At 45.2% G+C, this 22,454-nt stretch overlaps 1 protein-coding gene across 11 annotated transcripts in view; it reads right to left on the reverse strand.

The window, feature by feature from the left end:
* The window catches only part of ACOT7 (acyl-CoA thioesterase 7), a 105,695-nt gene that overhangs the window by 55,953 nt on the left and 27,288 nt on the right, over positions 1-22,454 (reverse strand). For 4 of the 11 annotated variants that reach the window (XR_013623883.1, XM_078780660.1, XM_078780650.1 and 1 more), the window contains exons 2-6: positions 20,282-20,376; positions 19,250-19,302; positions 13,817-13,934; positions 7,674-7,833; positions 7,492-7,583 (exon numbers count right to left, since the gene is read on the reverse strand). Coding sequence is in view for 10 of the 11 variants with exons in the window: in XM_078780660.1 (XP_078636786.1) it covers positions 7,492-7,583; positions 7,674-7,833; positions 13,817-13,934; positions 19,250-19,302; positions 20,282-20,290 (432 nt within the window). In the remaining variant the exon portion in view is untranslated. The remainder of the gene's footprint in view (positions 1-7,491; positions 7,584-7,673; positions 7,834-13,816; positions 13,935-19,249; positions 19,303-20,281; positions 20,377-22,454) is intronic. The other 7 variants (XM_078780658.1, XM_078780659.1, XM_078780655.1 and 4 more) reach the window with 3 other exon arrangements.

Here is a 22,454-nt window from a genome sequence, read left to right on the forward strand (position 1 = left end):
CAAAAAAAAATATTCCATATTAAATGCCAAGTCTGTGTGTATGTGTGTGTATATGTATACACACACACACACACACACACACACACACACACACACACACACACACACACACACACACACACACACACACACACACACACACACACACACACACACACACACACACACACATTGTTGCGTTTATGGGGGTAGGTGAAAGGATACCATAGGGAAGGTATGATTGCATAATTGTAGCGTGGACCTTGGACGCGTAGGAGAAACCTTGATGTACAGTAAGTAGGGAAACTGCAGCTTAAGATTGTTTATGTGTCTTCACACGGGGGTGAAGCAGTGCTAATTAGCTATAGGGATTAAGGCTAATTTTCCCCAGTACGTGATTTTCCCTCTGTAATTTTCCCCTCACGGTTTTGCTGACAAGGCCGGCCATGCAAAAACTCCCTTAAACAACAACTGCCAACTGCAAGCAAACAGGTTTCCAGACTCAGCCCCGCCGAAAGGACCTAATAGGCGAAAGCCCGCCCAAGAGAGGCGGAGAAATGGGTGGTCAAGAAAAGCCATGAGGTCACTCCCCGATCGATGCGATTCGACCGTGAGATGTGGGCGGGGCGAACTGGGAGCTGAACGAGACGATTGGCTTTCAGGAGTGAAGAAGAGGAGTCTCTCGATCTTGCTCGGACAAGATGCTGGCCATTTTGTTTTGGTTGTGTTGGTGCGATTTCTGTGAAAGCATCGGGGGCTTTTTGCCTTTTGCTACCTGTTTATACGCATTTGCTTGTTTTGACTGCATTGCCACAACTGGAGAGGGAAATCATCTTTGGGACTCGCCTCCCGCCTGTGGAGCCGAAAGCGCTTGGCGCTTTCGGGCCGTCGCTATTTTTGGAGCGCTTCCCGCGCGAGTGGCTACATTGAGCTTCAACAGTCGCCAAGCTCCTAAAAGGACCGATTGGGACCAGCTAAGTGCTGAAAGGGAATTTCTTTTTATTTTCATTATCTTTTCCCTGTGTGAGTGTTCGAGACTGCTGGAGGTACCTCGGTTAGAAAATTAATTTACCTCAGCCTTTATTTTGATATTTTCATTCTCTCATTTATTTACATTAAAATCATTATTGTTAAATTTTCTTGGTCGTGTTTGCACGTTTTGTGTGTTCGGGAATAAACCAGTGTTTATTTTTTGTCAGATAAACGACTTGCATCCCGTCATTCCCGCGCGCGACAAAAATAACAGCCATTTTTGGCTGCCGCCTCGGGAGTAAATAATAACTGGGACGCAGGGAACAGGTGTGAAGAAGGTGAAACTGACTAATAAAATTGATGCTCAGAATGAGCATAGTGAACGAATGGAGGGTAATATGAATGGAATGAATGATCGATTGGAGGGAAAAATTGAGGGAATGAATGAGGAAAAATGTGAGGCTTCCTTGTGGTATGTTTTATGGAAAATGTTTTTCGAGTTTTTCCCCACAAAAATACACTATAGTGAACGCACAATAGTGTTAAAAGATTGGCCTTTAAAACTCGATTCTTTAAATGAAAAATTGAGGACGAAATTAGAGACTCGTTTTGGGGAAATGGAGAAAGGAATGGCATTGGAATTTGAACTAAAACGGGAGGAAATGGAATTGAAAATAGAAGAGGGTAAAACACAGGCTTTTTGAATGGGGGAAAATTTGGAAAATAAAATTGGGGCAACAAATAAAAGGATTGACAAAGTAAATGAGGACCTGGAAGGCTATCGCACCTGTGTGGATATCAGAATGCACCAGCTGATAGAGGAATGGCAACTTATGAACCACCATAGGGGTGGTTTGGCAGAAGAGGTAAAAGGGTTGGAAGCCTGTATTACAGAACAAGAGCGGGTGTTGGTAAATAGGGGTCTGTGGAGGGGGCGGGGGGGGTCACAATTGACTGGAGAAAGAGTGAATGAGTTTAACAGGAGTGGCTGGAGACTTGGCACAATACCATCAAGGGAGAGGTTTTTATTTTATTATTATTATTATTATTATTACATTGTATACAAGATCGAGGCTCATGTAAGAGCTAACATTAATCCCCCCCCCCAAAAAAGGACACATAAAACATAACAAAGGGAGCGGGAGACAAGATGGAGAGAGAGAGGGAAGCACACAAGTACAACAGTAGAGAACAGGGACATCGGGAGATCTGTGGGAGGGAGTGGGCTTAGGGGAAGAAGGTAAGGGAAGAGGAGGAGTCCCACTCTTGAGCAGAGTGGGAGGGGTATAAAACACATGGACACTGCTCGGACTTCCAAGAAAGAAGTCGGTATTTCAAAAAAGTGGATCTGGGTGAATTAACGGGGGTAGAAAATATCAAGGTTTTGGATGGGGGAAGATAAGAGATGGTGGTGAACAGCTGTTTTAAAGACCTGGAGGGAGGAGTGGGATTGAAGAGAGTGAGGGAGTTAGTTCCAGAGGCGGGAGAAAAGAGCAATGAAAGAGTGAAGGTGAGCAGAGTCTTGATTTTGGCAGTTTCTCCAAAGAGGGTTGCTGGCAGATCTTTTGCGACCTGTAGGAATATTTGGGGGACAGAGCACAGACAGAGCTGGGGGAGCTAGGTGGGAGAGGAGTCGGTAGAAGACAGAAAGACCACCAACCTGCATGTGGTGAGTGAGTGAAAGGCCCTCGGAGTTAGCTTCATCGCGGGAGATACCAATGATCCTGAAAGCTTTGGTTTCAACAGCGTGAAGCTGAGCTAGGTGTGAGGCAGGAGCACCAGCCCAGAGGGGAGAGCAGTATTCCATTGAGCTGCGGATGAAAGCCTTGAATGTGGTGGTGAGCTCAGGTGTGCTAAGGAAGGACTTCGCACAACAGAGGATGCCCAGTTGGCGACTGGCCTTGGTTTCCCACGAAAGATCATGGCAGATAGTGAGAGCCAAAAGCTTGAGTGACGGAACTTCTTGGAGAGGATGGTTGAGAAAGTAGATGGGAGGGTTGTCCAGTAGGTCTTTTCGGAGAAACATAGTGAGAGTGTGAGATTTGTCAGGATTGAAAGACATGTTCCACTTGTTTGACAAGTCTGTGATTTTGTCCAGGTCTGCAGAGAGTGAGGAGGCTGGAGTGGAGACTGCCGATCTGAAAAGACCGACTGGATAACCCTCCCATCCACTTTCTGAATAATCCTCTCCAAGAAGTGCTGTCACTCAAGCTTTTGGGTCTCACTATCTGCCATGATCTTTCCTGGGAAAACCACATTTCAAATCTGGCCTCCAAAGCCAGTCGCCGACTGGGCATCCTCCGTCGTGCGAAGTCCTTCCTTGGCACACCTGAGCTCCTCACCGCATATCAGGCTTTCATCTGCAGCTCAATGGAATACTGTTCTCCCCTATGGGCCGGTGCTCCTGTCTCACACCTAGCTTGGCTTCACGCTGTTGAAACCAAAGCTTTCAGAATTATTGGAATCTCCCGCGATGAAGCTATCTCTGAGGGCCTTTCACTCACTCACCGCAGGCAGGTAGGTGGTCTTTCTGTCTTCTACCGACTCCTCTCCGGCCTTGCACCCCCAGCTCTCTCTGTGCTCTGTCCCCCAAATATTCCTACAGGTCGCACAAGATCTGCCAGCAACCCTCTGATGGTTAAACTGCCGAAATCTCGGCTCTCTGCTCACCTTCACTCTTTCATTCCTCTTTTCTCCCGCCTCTGGAACAAACTCCCTCACTCCCTTCAATCCCACTCCTCCCTCCAGGTCTTTAAAACAGCTGTTCACCACCATCTCTTATCTTCCCCCATCCAAAACCTTGATCTTTTCTACCCCCGCTAATTCACCCCAGATCCACCTTGTTTGAAATTCCAACTTCTTTCCTGGAAGTCCTGGCAGTGTCCATATGTTTTATACCTCTCCCACCGCCCCCTTCCCATGCCCCCCCCCAAAGCCCTCGCCCTCTCTCAGATCTCTCGATGTCTCCATGTCTCTCGGTCCCTGCTCTCAAATGTTGTGTTTGTGTCCTTCCCCCTCTCTCCCCATCTTGTCTACCGCTCCCGATGTTATATGTTTTATGTGTCGGTTTGTCTTTCTGTGTGATTAATGTTCGCTCTTTCACGAGCCTCGATCTTGTATACAAAAAAAAAAAAAAAAAAAAAAAAAAAAAGGGACTCGCAAGGAGAGAGCGCACGTGACAGGACTTACCAGAAGGACTGCCCTTGAAAGGACTCGCAGAGCACTTGTTACAAAGAGGACTTTGAGGAACGTGATTCGCAGTGCTCGCTTTGGAGGCATAGCACTATATCTTAGTATAACGTACGCGCTGAAGGAAAGGCAGCCAGACGCGCCGGTGGCGAATATCGCCTACTCAGCCACGCGAGTAAACGCGGCAATAGCCGCCAGCGATAACCGCCAACCGCCAGAGCCCAGACCCTACCGTTCGCCCCGTATTAACTCTTGTGCGCCAAACAACACGCGGAGAGCTCCTACCCCTCTACTTACCATCTGCACGGGACGAACCGGAGACCGGAGGGAGTTGCACGAGAGCCATCCCTGGACGTGGTGAACATCATCCTGCAGCTGCAAGCCCCATGTGAGTGTATCTGTGTGTGAGATGGGCCCGTTTGTCCTGGGGATTAAGTTAAGACTGTTATAAGGCTGCACTGTGTCCCTCTTTTCTGGAATCCCTGTATAGTGTAAATAAATCTTGTTATTCCTTTCTTCCCAATTCGATCGCCTTTGTGATTTCTCCATTGGCTAAGCGTGGTACGAACGAGATCGCTAGAACCGGGGTCACCAACTACAAGCACGAATCGTGTGTACGCACCGCTCGGCGTTTCAACATGCGTGATTCGTGCGGGGCTTATTTCCTCGTTTCTGGGCAGCGCGAGTAATTAGGTAATCGTGATTCTAGTCCTACGACCCGATTTCGCGCTGTCCGGGAAGGACGTCATAGGTCCTGGGTCCCGTCGGCCAGTCAAAGACAAGGGGACTAATCCCCCCTTGGTAAGGGGAGAAGGCCGGCGCTGAGATCCGTAACTACAGACTTGGCATTTAATATGGAATATTTTTTTTTTCTTGACTTGGGTTTACTTTCTTAACTCAGTATATCAATCTGGTGAGTTTCTTTTACACTTTGGTGATTTATTTGTTAAAAGCCCCATGTCACTGATTGTCTGTCGCAGCAAGAAGTCAACAACAGGATTATATCACAGGTGGCGTGGCAAAATGTACGGACAGGTGCATTTGACGATTGGCTTCACAGTCGGGTATACAAGGGTTGTTGCGTTCTGTATTAGTGGAAAACAACTGCTGCACATCTCCAAAAGTTATTGCCGCTTCCTCTGGAGATGGTCCGTCAACTCAACAATGCTGTTTGTCATGGAGTGGTGGCTTTATGAAATTACGGCATGAAAGAGCGTGCTATTGCTCGGCAGTATGGCATCACTCAAGGTCAGGTGTCACAGATCCTGAAACGAAATGCTCAGAGGGGTGTCCCTACTCCAATACCGAGGCCAGGACGTCCCCGCAGAACCACAAGGAGGGATGATCGCCAGCTGCACCGGTTAGTCCGCAATGGCCGTACCAAGTCAGCTAATCGGCTTAGGGCTGAGTGGCAGCAACTGACAAATGTGCCTGTATCCAGAAGGCGAGTCAACCAACGACTGGTTCAAGCAGGCTATCGTGCCAGGCGTCTCCTGAGAAAGCCACGCCTGACCAGACAACACAGCCAGCGCCGATTGCAGTGGGCCAGAGAGCACCGTCAATGGCAGCCAGGACACTCGAATCATGTGATCTTCAGTGACGAGTCTAGATTTCTGGTCTATCGTCAAGATGGCCACGTCCAAGTGTGCAGACAAGTGCATGAAGCCTACAACGAAGATTGTATAGTGCCAAGAGTCCAAGCTGGAGGTGGTGGGGTGACCGTTTGGGCTGCTTTTCATGCAGGGGGCAAAACTGACCTGGTTGTTCTGAATGGAAACCTGAACCAGTTAAAGTACAGGGCCATTCTGGAAGAAACATTGCTTCCATTTGCTCGTGCAGCCTTTCGAGGAAACTTTGTCTTCCAAGATGACAATGCACGGCCTCATCGTGCTCGCATGATCCAACACTTTCTTGCTGACCGTGGTGTAAAGCATATGGAGTGGCCTGCCATGTCCCCGGATATGAATCCGATAGAGAACTTGTGGGCAGAATTAACGCGTCAAATCGACCACTTGGACCAGCAGCCGACCTCTGTGCGTGAATTGCAGCAGGCTATTGTCACTGCATGGCAAGCGATTCCTGTCCAAACCTTGGCAAATCTCGTGAACAGCATGCCTCAACGTGTACGTGCTCTCCTAAATGCTCGTGGGGGTTACACGAAGTATTGAACTGTAATTTTACTGTCCGTAATCCCAGTCGTAATTTAACTTTTGTTTTTGTTAAAAAAAATTTGGCTAATGTGCAAAATAAAGAGATACTTCTGGAAAACGTACAGAAGTTTAACACAGTACTGTCCATGAATTGAGTTCGATATCAGTTTACATCACTTTCAAGGATCAATTTATTTGTTTTGAAATGTCAAATGTGGTTTTTGTTTCTTTTAAAGGTCACATTAACAAAATCTAGAATAATTTCAACATAATTCCAATGAACTTTTGGTTCTAAGACATCTTGAAAAGTAAGTTCACCCCCACAAAAAAAATATTCCATATTAAATGCCAAGTCTGTATGTATATATATATATATATATATATATATATATATATACATACATTTATATATACTAGGGCATGCCCGTACTATATATATGCCCGTACTATATATCTATCTAAAATTATATCCCCCCCCTCTATTTACATGAAATGGTTTGGTCCATTCGCAACGCCAAAGCGAACGGCGAACGGCTTGCGAGTACAGTGACAATCCCCCCCCCTCTATTTACATGAATGGTTTGGTCCATTCGCAACGACCACAGAACCCCCCCCCCCTCTATTTACATGCAATGGTTTGGTCCAAAGCGAACGGCTTCCGGAGTTTGGTAAAGAAATCGCCATCGCGTGCACAAACGCGCAGGAAAGCGAATGAATCGCAAATTCGTTTTTATTAGTTTTAAAACGTAGTTTAACGCCAACATAGTTTGCAAACGTGAAATAAATGAATACGCTCTCAAATGTGCCATCCGAGGCAGAGTGTGTCCTCCACGTTCGGCACACGCGATCGTTCGCTGCTCTCTGATTGGTTGAATCGTTTTTTGGACATAGCTCGGTAAGTAATTGTCCGATTAATATGAAACCTTGAAAAGGCACATCCTCGGGTCCCCAGCAATATACCTGGCAAGTTAAAAGTATATCGGACCCGTGGTTGTCGAGAAACAGCGGTCACAGACAAACAAACGTACAGACAGACAGAGATTACTGGAATTATAGATAGATACATTTATATATATATATATATATATATATATATATATATATATATATATATATATATATATATATATATATATATATATATATGTCAAAGTAATGTTGATTTGATTTTCTTAAATACATTATTTTGTTTGAAAATCACCAGCATTGGAGGAACTGGCAGCACCTTGTCTGGACTTTTCACCGAGAGGGGAACATACCACAAGGAAGCCTTGTTGGTCAAACGCTTGTTTCCTGCAAACATAAAGCAAGATTGTCCAATGAATCTTGAAAAAGAAGAAACAAGTACCTTTACATCACCAATGATAGTCCACGTCAACCTACCATTCAGGAGATTCTCGGCGGTGACAACAGCCTGAACCTCGAGCGAGTGATGCGCAGTGTAGGTGACAGATGCACTGACATGTGCCACCTCCCCAATGAGCATTGGTGAGAGAAAATCTGTACGTTCCACTCGCACGAGTGCACTGACACAATTCTCATGCTGCATTCAAAATAACAGATGGGGATTTCAGCTGCAGTATCAGTATTACACAGATTTCATGCAATTTGTCATTCTTCTTTGAGCACCTATTGCTTTGATTGATATTTTGCAATGGCCAAATCAGAATGAATAAATCCATTTTCTCAGGACCAATTTGTGTGTACTATTCATCCGTGGGCCTGAGCCATAGAAGCAATATTCCTTACTAGCATAAAAACACGTGAAACATGACGGGTTGGAACAGTTTATTCGACGGTACAGCCTCTTAAGCATCCCAAAATCTAAAGCCTCGGCCTAGTGACAGGTGTGCTTATATGTTTTTTTATTAGACATCAAACAGACGTAAATGAACACTTATTTTATTCTGCGTGTGTTGCACATCTCGTGCAGTGAATTTTGCCACCCCTGCCTTGTATTTATTGTTATTTTAAAAAACGTTTCTGCACACCACCACTGAGGCTCCGCTTGCAAGCCACCAATATCAGAATTGTAGACTTCAGAGAGTCTACAATTCTGATAGAAGAGACATAATTACTCTTTTATGGAAAATGTTTTTTGAGTTTTTTATCCACAAAAATACACCGTAGTGAACGCAAACAACAACAACAACAACAACAGGCATTTTAAGGCCATTTTTCCTGCAAGAGCGGGGGTTAGCCTTGCGGTCCCCGTGACAATCTTCTCCATCTTGCCCTATTTTCTACATCTCCCCTTGTTAAACCCCTTGCCCGCATTTCTTCTTCCACCATCTTTTGCCAAGTCTTTCTCTGTCTTCCCTGTTCTGTACTTCCTTCTACATTCATTGCCATCACTCTTCTCACCCAGTCACTTTCATCCTTCCTCAACACATGACCCAACCATCTCAACCTGTTTCTCTTCACAGCATCCATTATAGGCTCTATTCCCATCATCTTTCGCAATTCATCATTTGTCTTCCCCTCTCTCTTTCAACGATACTCCACACATCCACCGCACCATTCGCATTTCCACCCTTTCCAGCCTTCGTTGCTCAGCCTCAGCCTTCGTTTCCAGCCAGCCTCAGCCAGTAGTGAACGCACATTAGTGTTAAATTATATATATTGGCCTTTAAAACTCGATTCTTTGAAACTCTAACTTTGTTTGTAATGATGTCTGTAATCCTTATGAAGGGGGACAGACATCTGTACACACACACACACACACACACACACACACACACACACACACACACACACACACACACACACACACACACACACACACACACACACACACACACACACACACACACACACACACACACACACACACAGACACACACACAGTTTTATATGGTAGATAAGAATAAGAAAAAATAAAGAACTGATTCATCTCTTCTCATCACTTGTGAAGCCTGAAAGGGGCAATGAAATTGTGGTAGACTGGGAATTATCTTTTTGAGGCAGGATGATCCACACAATACTTGCTACAATTTAGGGAATATGGAAATAAAACACGATTCCATCCCATAGTTTTCCTTTTTGTGAAACGCTGTCGGATCTTTAGTGCCAAGAATGCTGATGGCTTAACATCTAAACATGGAAATTCTGATACATATCCAGGTTGGGAAGCAGTGCAAGGATGGTGTGATTAATTAGAAACACCAGAGGGTGAGAAAATCAGTTATAGAATATCAAGAGCGAGGCAGAAGTAATAGCGGGACTTGGGGTGGGAAGTATGTGCAGTGAAAGATGATGCTGGCCAGAGCCAACATGGAGTTGAGGAAATCAAGAGAAGGTGGAAAGAGTACTTTGAGAGATTAGTAAATGTGGAAAATGAGAGAAAGGGCATGGCTCAGACACAGAAAACTGAGAGCATTGTGAAGAATATTGAAGAGGAGGAGGAGGAGGTATGAAAAGCACTTGACAAAATTAAAAGTGGGAAAGCCTGTCGACCATCTGAAGTGGCAGTCAAATTAGTGAAAATGATGTTTGGAGGAAAGAGCATAATAATACCTATTTTCAAACAGGAAAGGGACATCAAGGGATAGAAAAGGGAAAATAAATTGATAACACAGGCCGACTTGTACTGCTCTCCAACAAATAACAGGCATTTTAAGGCCATTCCCTGCAAGAGCGGGGGTTAGCCTTGCGGTCCCCATGACAATCTTCTCCATTTTGCCCTATTTTCTGCATCTCTCCTTGTTTACCCCCTTGCCCGCATTTCTTCTTCCACCATCTTTAGCCAAGTCTTTCTCGGTCTTCCCCATCCTCTACTTCCTTCTACATTCATTTACATCACTCTTCTCAACCAGTCACTTTCATCCTTCCTCAACACATGACCAAACCATCTCAAACTGTTTCTCTTCACAGCATCCATCACAGGCTCTATTCACATCATCTTTCGCAATTCATCATTTGTCTTCCTCTCTCTCAACGATACTCCGCACATCTGTCGAACCATTCGCATTTCCACCCTTTCCAACCTTCGTTGCTGCTCTACGTTCATTACCCATGTCTCGCTCCCATAAATCATAACACTTCTCACACATGCAGCATACACCTTTCCCTTCAGCTTCAATGACACTCCCCTCCTCATCAGCATGCCACTCAGTTCCCGAAACTTCTTCCATGCACATCTCACTCTAGCAACCGTTGCCGAGTCTGATCCACCTTCTCCATTCAGCATGTCTCCTATGTAACAAAAAGTTTTCACACCTTCCAGCTTTACGCCGTCTCCAAGATCCAACTCAACATTTCCTCCATCTGCAGCTCCCTCTGTGCACACCTTACACTTGAATGTAGCTGCTGCTCTCACTGCTCTCCCCTCTATGGAAACTAAAGAGGGATCAAATTGATGGAGCATATATGTACCAGAGAAGATTGTTGTAGTTGTAGTTGTTTGAGAAGTTGCACCTAGGTGAACTGGAGAAGTTTGTTTGACTGATCCTGATGGGATCCAGCACTATAGTAAGGGCAGTAAATGGGAAATCAACATTTTAGAGGGTAGGATTGTCTATCAGGGTTCTGCATCAAGTCCCTTCCTTTTTGTGACGGTGATGGACTTGCTGAGTAAAAACATCAGAGATAGAGAACTACTCTATCTGTTCATCACACCCTCTCTCCATTCTCTTCACCCTCTCTTTTGCTCAAGGTTATCTGCCTTCAGCTTGGAAATCAGCCAACATAACCACTTTACACAAAAGTGCAAAAACAGATCCTTGCAACTATAGACCAATCAACCTGCTCCCAATTACACTGGGTGGGGGGGGGGGGGGGGGGGGACTTTTCGTCTGCTACTAAGGGAAATGCAAGTGTTCTTGGCTAAATCTGGGCCACTGATTTCAAATCTGTAGTCAGAATTTAGCCAGCACGTCAGGCTTTCAAAATATGTATATGTATTAATGATACACGGCATGCTATATTAGATACTTTATAATTAAATTGCTATATAATGATATATAATTAAATCTGGGCCACTGATTTCAAATCTGTAGTCAGAATTTAGCCAGCACGTCAGGCTTTCAAAATATGTATATGTATTAATGATATGCGGCATGCTATATTAGATACTTTATAATTGCAGATCGCCACATTGTACATCTCATATCAGTGCTTAGTAATTAGTCACGTCATATTTAGAAAACAATGATTGATCTCGGTGTATAATGTGTAGTATACAAACGAAGTCTATGAAGAGTCCCCATTAATCGGGCACATGTTTGTTTCTGAGCTCGTGCATTAGGCCATTGACATCAGCACAGTAACAAACATCATTTTCTATCTTAAAAAAGGCAGCTAAGTTTGTGTGGCGATCACGGAAGTGGGAAATATTGGTTTCTTCCCCTAGGCCTAGGAGATTCCATTGCTGTAGTCTGGAGTCCAACACTTCAGCCTTCTCCTTTGACAATGACAGATCTCTCACCAGATCGTTTAATGCTTCTTGATTTAGCAAGTGTGGCTTCTTTTCTTCAGACTCAAGTTCGTACAGTTCATCCATATCACCCATCTAGCATCGTCAGAGCTGACATTGCTTTGATCTGCAGCGGCTTCTGGTGGAACTGGCACAGGAGAATCCAAGTCATGGGGGACCAGCTTCAGAGCAGACTTATAATCTGGATATACAATTTTTGACTTGTTTTTCGTTGAGAAACCAATAATATTTGTCATACAAAAGTAGCAGTTGGTGATGATTCGTTGGCCCACACCATATCATTGGCACAGAAAAAGGAATTCCCTTTCTTTTGCCACTCAACCACTGCATAAGCCCCGAGTTACACACGGTGCAGCAAACATGAGGTGCCCAGCTCTTGTCTTGGTCTCCAACTTTACATCTCTTATTATAATAGAGCAAACGTATATGGTTATGTTTGTTTATATGCGACCAAAACGTCTTCTTCTTCTTCAAATAAATTGACACCCAAAACACAGTCCGTGAACTCTTAATTACGTTTAGACTGCTGAGACCCCTCAGACCTTTGACGACCATTTAAGTCCCCCAAGATCCTCAGGACACCTGAAGACCCAAAATACTCTTAAAGACTCAAAAGACCCTGATGACCCAAAATACCATGAAGACGCAAAATACCCTGAAGACCAAAAAGATCCCGAACACCCAAAATACCCTTAAAGGCCCAGATGATCCAAAAGACCCCGAGCTTTCCTCCAGCTTGATGGAGTACTGCTCTCCCCTCTGGGCTAGTGCTCCTGCCTCAAACCTAGCTCAGCTTCATGTTCCAAGGCTTTTAGTATCATTGTTATCTCCCATGATGAAGCTGATTCTGAGGGCCTTTCACTCGCTCCCCGCAGGCAGGCCAGAGTTGAGAAATGAGGCCAGAGTTGTATGTATGGCCAGAGGCCAGAGGGTCGTCATGGATATTCCTAGCTAGGGTGATTGTTGATGGGGGATTGTGGGAGGATTGTGGAGGGGGTGGAGGAGAGTGGGTGGTCGTCGGTATTGTTAACTAGGGTTTTTGAGCTCTTCAGATGCATAGGGAAAGGTGGTGGCGATGTCAGCCAGCAGATCTAGCGATGTGAGATCAGTCGCTGGCAGACAAACACAGGCGTTCGATTCACCAATGAAATTGCTTGTGTCCATATTCTGGTAGCTCGGCAGAGATGATGTTACAGTTTTGTGTGATGACTGTTTCTTCCGCTTAATCATAGGGATGGCAACCGTTCTCAATCATGGCGGATAACCACAAGATTTAGCCATCTCTGTTGTTTCATAACAGTTCTCTGCAAAATGCTCCAAACACAAAACCGAACAATTTAAAAACCAGATTCACACTCGGGTATTTCGGACAAACGTTGTCCAATTTATGGCAATCATCGCATCTTTTGGCCATTGGTGTCGTATGAAATCGTCTCAGCTTGTATTACTGCAACCACCAAGGACGCATTGACCTAGCACATTTGTTGAAATTCCAAAATTAATCGCCGTTTGAGTTCAATTGTTCCACGATGTAACCCGTAAATAATACAGAAGTGGCGGTCAGATTCATGGTGTGACGTCACAGCTAACGTGAAGAAGAGGATTTCAACTTGTAATCGCAAAATTACCCACTTTAAAAATCGCAAATCAGAAAAAGACATATCTATTTTAGGATGGATTACTGGATTAGCGTCAAGGTGGTCTGAGCGTTTGAGTTCCTCTTTAAGCGTTAAGAAAGCATAAAGGAATTTCGTTGCTTTAAAGTTTAAACCCTGCCTTTCTCTGCCTTTTGATTTGCCAGAAAGGTGCTTTAAATCTTTAAACATACCAGTGACAACTTTCATCCATTCAATATTGTTGTTTAATCTCCTGGCTACTCGGAGAACTTTGATACAGATTCAAATTACACCCTCGTAACTTCAGCGACATTTGATCTTTGGTCAGGCACACCACACAAGCGATCGTGGCGCTGACACTCAGGACATGCAAACCCAACTCCTGTCCTGAATGGACAGGCTTTCAAGCCCAGATGCCCCAATCACTGTGCCGATGGAAATCGTGCAACCACTCACTCACACCATGGAAATCTCACCCCTGGCTGGCTGTTGCAATGTCTTGTACTTGCAATGACGCCAGCCTCTTCAATCATTCGCAATGCTGTACCCCCGTGAACGCGCCCTGCCACATTGGCGTCGTCAGGACGCATTATCCTGCAGGGATCATGCAAAGTAAATGCAGAGTGGACATGGAATGCAATATGCATGTTCAACCCAGTTTGCCATCAGAAACAAATAAATGAAATTGTTCAAATTTATGAAAGTACAAATCAGCAGTGTCAGATTCAGATAGATAGCAACACCTGCCACAACTTAATTGTGACATTTCCAAAATGGTGAAAGAAATGGTGATTATCTGAAAGCCCTGATTAGTATTTGTTTTGATCCATATAGAAGAGACAAAATATAATAATCAATAAACAACCTTTAGAAGATTGTGTGTGTGAAGGCTTCATGGTAAGGACACTGGACAAGCATTGTAAATTTTTGCGGGTTCGTTTTGGCCCTAGTTCTCAATGGTGAAGAATCACTTAAAATGTTCTAGTATCTGGATCCTCACCAAAATCTAATCATTTCGTCCTTGCCCCACACCAAACCTGTCCAGTAAGTTTTGTCTGAATCCAAACCTACCTCTTTTAGATATCCTGCTCACAGACAGAAAAACAGACGGCTGAAAACATAACCTCCTTCCATCTTCTGTGGTGGTGGCAATGAGTACGATATAACTGCTTATGGGTGAATCTAAATGTGAAAGAATTCTAGTCTCGCCCCAAAGGCATTTTGAGACTACTGTAACGCCCCTGTCTGTCTGTCTGTCTGTCTGTGTACGTGTCCACATCTATATATTTTCACTCTATTTTATTTCCTCTGCAACCACTTGTCCGATTGATGTGAAACTTTAAACATAGGAGGGACTTCCCATGGAGAGATGATGATCTTCTCCCTCCTAACCCTAACCCTATTTGGGGGGAGGGGGAGGGGGAGGGAACCCCCCCACCCCCACCCCGTAGACACCCAAAGGGGTAGTTTTTTTTTTTTTTTTGTATACAAGATCGAGGCTCGTGAAAGAGCGAACATTAATCACACAGAAAGACAAACAGACACATAAAACAAATAACATCGGGAGCGGTAGACAAGATGGGGAGAGAGGGGGAAGGACACAAACACAACATTTGAGAGCAGGGACCGAGAGACATTGAGACATCGAGAGAACTGTGGGAGGGAGAGGGCTTTGGGGGGGAGGCATGGAAGGGGGGGAAGGAAGGGGGAGGGGTGGCAGAGGTATAAAACATATGGACACTGCCAGGACTTCCAGGAAAGAAGTTGGAATTTCAAACAAGGTGGATCTGGGGTGAATTAGTGTGGGTAGAAAAGATCAAGGTTTTGGATGGGGGAAGATAAGAGATGGTGGTGAACAGCTGTTTTAAAGACCTGGAGGGAGGAGTGTGATTGAAGTGAGTGTGGGAATTTGTTCCAGAGGAATGAAAGAGTGAAGGTGAGCAGAGAGCCGAGATTTCGGCAGTTTAACCATCAGAGGGTGGCTGGCAGATCTTGTGCGACCTGTAGGAATATTTGGGGGACAGAGCACAGAGAGAGCTGGGGGAGCAAGGCCGGAGTGGAGTCGGTAGAAGACAGAAAGACCACCTACCTGCCTGCGGTGAGTGAGTGAAAGGCCCTCAGAGATAGCTTCATCGCGGGAGATTCCAATGATTCTGAAAGCTTTGGATTCAACAGCGTGAAGCCGAGCCAGGTGTGAGGCAGGAGCACCAGCCCATAGGGGAGAACAGTATTCCATTGAGCTGCGGATGAAAGCCTTGTATGTGGTGAGGAGCTCAGGTGTGCCTAGGAAGGACTTCGCACGACGGAGGATGCCCAGTCGGCGACTGGCTTTGGAGGCCAGCTTGGAAATGTGGTTTTCCCAAGAAAGATCATGGCAGATAGTGAGACCCAAAAGCTTGAGCGACAGAACTTCTTGGAGAGGATTGTTGAGAAAGTAGATGGGAGGGTTGTCCAGTCGATCTTTTCGGAGAGACATAGTAAGAGTGTGAGATTTGTCAGGATTGAAAGACATGTTCCACTTGTTTGACCAGTCTGTGATTTTGTCCAGGTCTTCAGAGAGTGAGGAGGCTGCAGACTGCCGATCTGAGGGAAGAGGAATGGAGCGGCAGAGAGTGGAGTCATCAGCAAAGAGATAGAGAGGATTTTCCAGAGAGTCGGAGAGATCATTGATAAAGACCAGAAAAAGCACAGGGCCCAGCACACTGCCTTGGGGAACTCCAGCCAGAACAGGAAGGGGAGATGAGAGAAATCCATTCAGGGCCACACGTTGACTACGACCAGAGAGGAAGTCCGCAAGCCATGCATGGAGATTTCCATGGATACCATAGGAGGAGAGTTTGGTGAGCAGAGCTGGGTGCCAGACCATATCAAAGGCACGTGATATGTCAAGGGAGACAGCTCTGATTTCCTGTTTGGCATTGAGGACCTCCATTCATTGTTGAGACAGCAGAAGCAGCATATCCAGAGTAGAGTGACCTGGTCTGAAACCAAATTGATGATCAGAGATCAAGCCATTGGAGAAGAGGAAAGATTTCATATCCGAAGCAACGATGGATTCCATGACTTTGCTGATAATTGGGAGCAGGCTGATTGGTCTGTAGTTGCAAGGATCTGTTTTTGCACCTTTTTGTGTAAAGCGGTAATGTTTGCTGATTTCCAGGATGCTGGCAGATGACCTTGAGCAAAAGATAGGGTGAAAAGAACAGAGAGAGGGTGAGATAGAGCGACAGAGCAGGATTTTAGGACCCGTTGGCTGATGCCGTCTGGTCCAGTTGCAGAATCAGAGTCGAGGTTTGACAAAAACTCCTCCACCTTGTCAGGAGAGAAGGACACAGAGTCCAGGAGCAGTTGGGTTCGACTGGGAAAGGTGGGAACAGAGAGAGATGGGTTTGGGACTAAGGATTTTGAGGCAAACACAGAGTTGAGGCATTCGGCTTTGTCACGTGCGATGTCAACTGTGTGGCCATTTGAGGTAAGGGAGGGGATGGAGGGGGAACAAACACCAGAAATGGATTTGACCAGACGCCACCAGGATTTGGAGGAAGGAGACAGGTTTGAGAGTTCATTCTTGAGTGAGGAGAGATAGTGCTTCCTGGCACTCCTGAGGGTAGACACACACTTGTTCCGAGCTTGGTGGAAGGAACTGAGATTTCCTTCAGTTGGATTAGCCTTCCAAGAGGCAAAGGCAAGTTGTTTCAGGGCAACTGCCTCACCACAAGATTCAGTGTACCATGGACGGGAGGAAGGGTAAGACAACTGAAGGCGAGATGGGATAAATCTGTGCATGAGAGAGATCAGTTTGCTTTGGAAGAATTCCCAGGAAGAATTGATGTCAGAGGCAGTGGAGATGGGAGACCAATCCAGACGATTGATGGCTGCTTGAAGACCGTCCCAGTCGGCCTGAGTGAAATGCCAGACTCGCCGACGCTGAGGAGGCTCTCTGAGAATGGCCAGAGAGATGTCCACTTTGACAAGCACATGATCAGAAGAACCGATTGGAGCAGAAGAAGAGCAGCAGACATTAGCAGGGAAGTTTGTCATAACCAAGTCTAGAAGAGAAGATACTCCATTGGCTGAGATCCGGGTCGGGAAATTGACAGATTGTGTCAATCCCAGTGAGTCACAGAAGTCCTTTGCTGAGGTGCCATGGCTGGTGAGAGAGGAACCCACACCCAACCAGGTGGCATGAGGACAGTTGAAGTCACCACATATGAGGAAGAGAGAGTTGGGATGAGTGGATAGAAGTTGGTCCATGTTGTCAGACAGTGAAATGTAGATGGAGTCATCACTGTTTGGGGGACGGTACAGAACACATATGAACAAAAGGTGGGAGTGGAGAGGAAGCCGTAGCCAGAGGTACTCCTGGGGGTGAGGAGGAGAGAGGGCAGTGCAAGGAGAGTGAGGAAGAGAGTTTTTTATAAAGATAGCCACCCCACCACCAGGCCGAGACAAAGAGAGCAAGATTGAGATTTTTTTAAATGCCGTGAACAAACTTTGGTACAGCACGGCTGATGAAGGTTGTGGTCAAGTTTAATCGAAATAGTGTGTGTAGTTTCAGAGTAGAAAGCAAATATCGATTTTGCGGGGGTCAGACCCGGACCCACTTTGACCCCTCATAGACCCCCTTAAACTTCGATTTTCTTAGTGCTGTGAACAAACTTCGGTACATCACGGGTCATGAAGGTTGTGGTCAAGTTTCATCAAAATAGTTTGGGTAGTTTCAGAGGAAAAAGCAAATTTCTATTTTGGGGGTAAAATCTGGATCCACTTTGACCTCAGGCAGACCAGACCCCCATAGATCCCGATGTTTTTTATTGCCATGAAGAAACTTTAGTCACAACACAACAAATATCATTTGTGCAAAGTTTGGTCACAATCTCTTCAGCGGTTTTGGAGAAGAAGTTGGAAGTGTTTATGGACGGACTGACAACGCTCCATCGCATAAGCTCCCCTGAACTTCGTTCCAGGTGAGGTTAAAAAAACAAAAAAAACAGGCCTGGCTTCACATCTGCTTGTTATTCAATCTCGTGCAAACAGTTTCGGTTTAATTGACAACTCCTGGGAGAATTAAATTGGGTCAACTACAGTAATTAATAACTGCTGTGGATGACAGTTTAAAACTGGGCCGAGATTACATTTTAAAACTAGGCCGAGATTCAAGCCCAGGCTAGATAGCTCAGAGGAGAGTGTGTGTACCTCTAGACCACATTGTCAGCCCTGTTTTTCCTCAAAACTCAAGGAAGCTTCATCATGTTTGAATTTCTCTATATTTTATAATAGCAAGGTTTATCATGGTTATTCAGTTGTATGTGCTGTTGTAGGGGAAGATCTTGGCAATGTGACAGGAAATGCATGTCTTCTCAGAAATCTCAAAGATTCCAGGGCTTTCATCCCCTTGCTGCTTCATCCTGACACATCCACCAACCATCTTTGGTGCTGCCACCCCTATCCCCTCCCCTCTCCCCCTTTCACGATTCAACATCTTCCACCACATATATGGGAACATAATATTATATAACGATGAGACATATTAGTCGCCTCCATGAAAGTAATAAATGAAACAGGTTTTATATTTCCACCGACAATCAAATTGTGACATGACAGTATTGTCCTGCAACTAACTTGGTTTCCTGGTGCTTTTAATCCAAATGGTTAACGGTTATCTTTAACCGGATTCAAAGCAACAACCTCAAGGATGTCGGCCCAATGTCCTCAACACTAGGCCACCACTGTACCCAATCAGAAATAATAATAATATGATTTATATAGCAACTTTTGCCTCTGGATACAAGACAAAGTGAGACAAAGAGAGCAAGATGGAAAGAAAACGTTATCGGGAGAGAAAAATGGAGAAATAATACACCAACGAGAAATTACTACAAGGAAATGAGCAATCATTATCTGCTCACCTGGACATGTGGAGAGACATTGTGTGCAGTTTGTGTCGTAAAAGCCTCACCTGCTGCAACAAAGTGCAAAAAGAGTTTATCACAAGACCGACTTGAGAGTTCATAGAATACCCCACGCAGTCTTGAGAAAACGGACACGGGAAGGGTCTTTAACACTCTTGCTTTGCATCATCGAACACCATCTATATGTCCTACGAGCGGCCATTTTGTCTGAAGCTCGATATTCCCCAACGCTGAGAAACATTTTTCGGAAGTTTACTGCCGATGATGCGCCGTCTTTTACACCACTTTATTTAACACATTACGTTAGTTCTTCATGTCTGTTGTTAGTTTTTAGGTGCACCAAAGGACACGAAGTCTCCCGTTTGGATAGATAGTTCAACTATGCTTCACAAAGGACATTCGTGGGATCTTTAACATCCACCAAATGCTGGCAGACAGGATACCCAGTTTACCGTCTATCCGAGGGATGGCACTGCATGTAAAACATCCTATCAGGATGAGAGTGTATAGGTGAGTCGAGATTCAAACCTAGCAGAAACGGCTTATAAGTGAGTGCGCGTACCTCAAGGCCACTCTGCCCGCCCTCATGACGATGACATTATTATTAGGTCATCTCATCTCGATTCCAGAAGAGATGAACTTATAAATTGGGTCGTGATGTTTGGATGTCCTTGAAACTTCGGATCCCGACTCGTCCCATATTTATCAACCAATTTCTCTGAAATCCGATACTACAGCCCTTCTACTCAATGGTCCGCAGAATCGCTCAATCTCAGATTTTTAATTTTCGGATCAGGAGGCTCCCAGGGGGGTTCACCCAAATCAGTAGAGGTCTGAACTACAACCTCAAGAGACGACCGTCATCCCACTCCGGCCCCCACCCACTTTTCATTATGATGACGATGATATACGATAATTATGAACGGACCCATCTCGCATACCTGGTACCTTTATCAGCACTCACGTCAAAGTTTTAAAAGAAAAACAAACTTTTCAAACAATTTATCCACCTACGACATCATATTTTACCGTGAACATCGAGTGTATGTGGTAGGAATCGCTTGTGCAGCAGAGGCAAGAGTTAAGGGGCGATGCTGCGGGAGTGGCTGCAGTGTGGACAGGATCTGTGATTAAGAACATGAGGTTTAAATGAGGAAACATTGACAGGAGGTCTTTACGTCCATGACACATCCTGATCCACACAGTTCAACTAGGGTTGCCACCCATCCTGTATAATACGGGATCGTCCCATATTGGAGAATAAAATGCAGTGTCCCGTATCGAGTCAATACGGGACGCGATTTGTCCCGTATTTTCATGCACATCATCCTTTCATAATACACTAGGTCTTCACAATGGTTAGAATGACATGATAGTTAATAAAACCAAAACCGTTTCGCAAGACATAGCGTAGATGTTCCCAATCAAAATTTGCGGAAAATAATGGCAGGCAAGTTCAGTGTCGACGTCACCGTTGCCCGAGTTACGGAGACTTAGACGTGCGTTTTTTTTTTTTAATGTCGGCCAGTGCCAGTGCAACAAGTCCGCCGGTGAAACACAAGATGCTGTCAAAGTACAGATCTGAATGGCAGACGGAATACGAGTGGGTCAGTCTATCAGTGGCAACGAGTACAAGGCAAATTATATGGTTTGCCGTCGAGCTTTTTTGATCGCCGATGGTGGACTGTCCGACGTGAAGCAGCATGCAGCAGGTGATAACCATGTCCGAGCAGCATGCAGCAGATGATAACCATGTCCGAGCAGCGAAAGAGCAGAAGACACGGAGTGGAATCGCTCAATTCCTTTTACCTCAGACATCCCCTGAGGCAGATATGGTATGTTGTTGTAGAGGCTAATTTATGTACTGTTCTGATGATATATTTGATTGAATGATTTCCTGAATATTATAATAGTGAAAAATAAATAGGCTTGCGTAATTTCTACATCTCATTCCCCTCTCCCCCCCCCCCCCCCTCACCCCCCAACCTCACTCCCCTGCCCCACCCTCATTGGCAGTGCAATTCTTCACACCTGAAACTGGTGTGGTGAATAAAATGGTTGACTTCATGGAGAATTCCAATGAATCAGCAGAAGGAATCGGGCATTGCATACTGCACTCCCTCGAAATACTTGGGATTATCATTAGGTCAAGTTTCAGCTTTCAGCGCTGACAACGTGAGTGTGAACTATGGGATCCACAACTCGGTCTACACCATATTAAAGAAAAGCCAAAACAACCTGCTTCAGGGTAACTGCCATGCCCATATTGTGCATAACACAGTCAAGCATGCACTCGACAACTTGAGCATTGATGTTGAGAATGTGGTTCTGAAAGTCTATAGCCACTTCTCTATATAAGCCAAAAGAAGAGAGGCACTGAAGGAGTTTTGCGAGTTCTGAGAGATAGAGTTCCGAGAAGTCCTGCGGCATGTCACAACAAGATGGCTTTCCCTCAATCCAGCCATCTCTCGACTCATGCAAAACTGGTCCGCACTGAAGTCCTGCTTCATCAGCCTTGGGGATGAGTGCTCCAGGAAAATCAGCACTGTGTTGAAGCTCAGCCCTGATTCTGGAGTACAGGAGGATGATGGTGATGTTGTGGAGGTTTACCTTCTCTTCTGTAATAACATTCTCTCCCTCTTCGAAGATGTTGTTAAGAAGCTTGAGACCAATGCTACCACCTGTCTATAGCACTATCCCATCATGCATTCCTTTAGAGCCAAACTCACAGAGGCGAGATGACCAGTTCTATGGATACCTCACAAAAGTGAAGCTGCAGCGTCTCTCTCCAGTTGATGCAGGCAAGGCAAGGGAGGAATTCACTGCATTCATTGACACTGCCCTAAGGTACATTGAAAAATGGTTTGACTTTTCCGACAGCAACTGGCTTCAGTCTTATGCCTCTATCTCTCCATGATGGCAAGCTTACCTTCAGTGACCTTGAAAAGGTCTGTGAAAAGCTCAACCTCATTACCAGCCTGAACATGGATGAACAGTACAATGAGTGCACTACAGCAAGCAGCCTTGTGGAGAAGCTCCAGGAGGGCGATCAATGGAAGACCACAGACGTGGCTGCCAAGTGGATGGCTGTATTTCAGGCAGCTGATCTCCCAAATATGCTGTCAGTCATTTCCTACCTACTTAGCATACTAGCCTCAACAGGGTTTGTGGAGAGAATATTCTCCAGAATGGCTAACAAATG

Source organism: Myxine glutinosa, chromosome 6 (genome assembly GCF_964187855.1).
Source record: "Myxine glutinosa chromosome 6, kmMyxGlut1.1, whole genome shotgun sequence".
NCBI lineage: Eukaryota > Metazoa > Chordata > Myxini > Myxiniformes > Myxinidae > Myxine > Myxine glutinosa.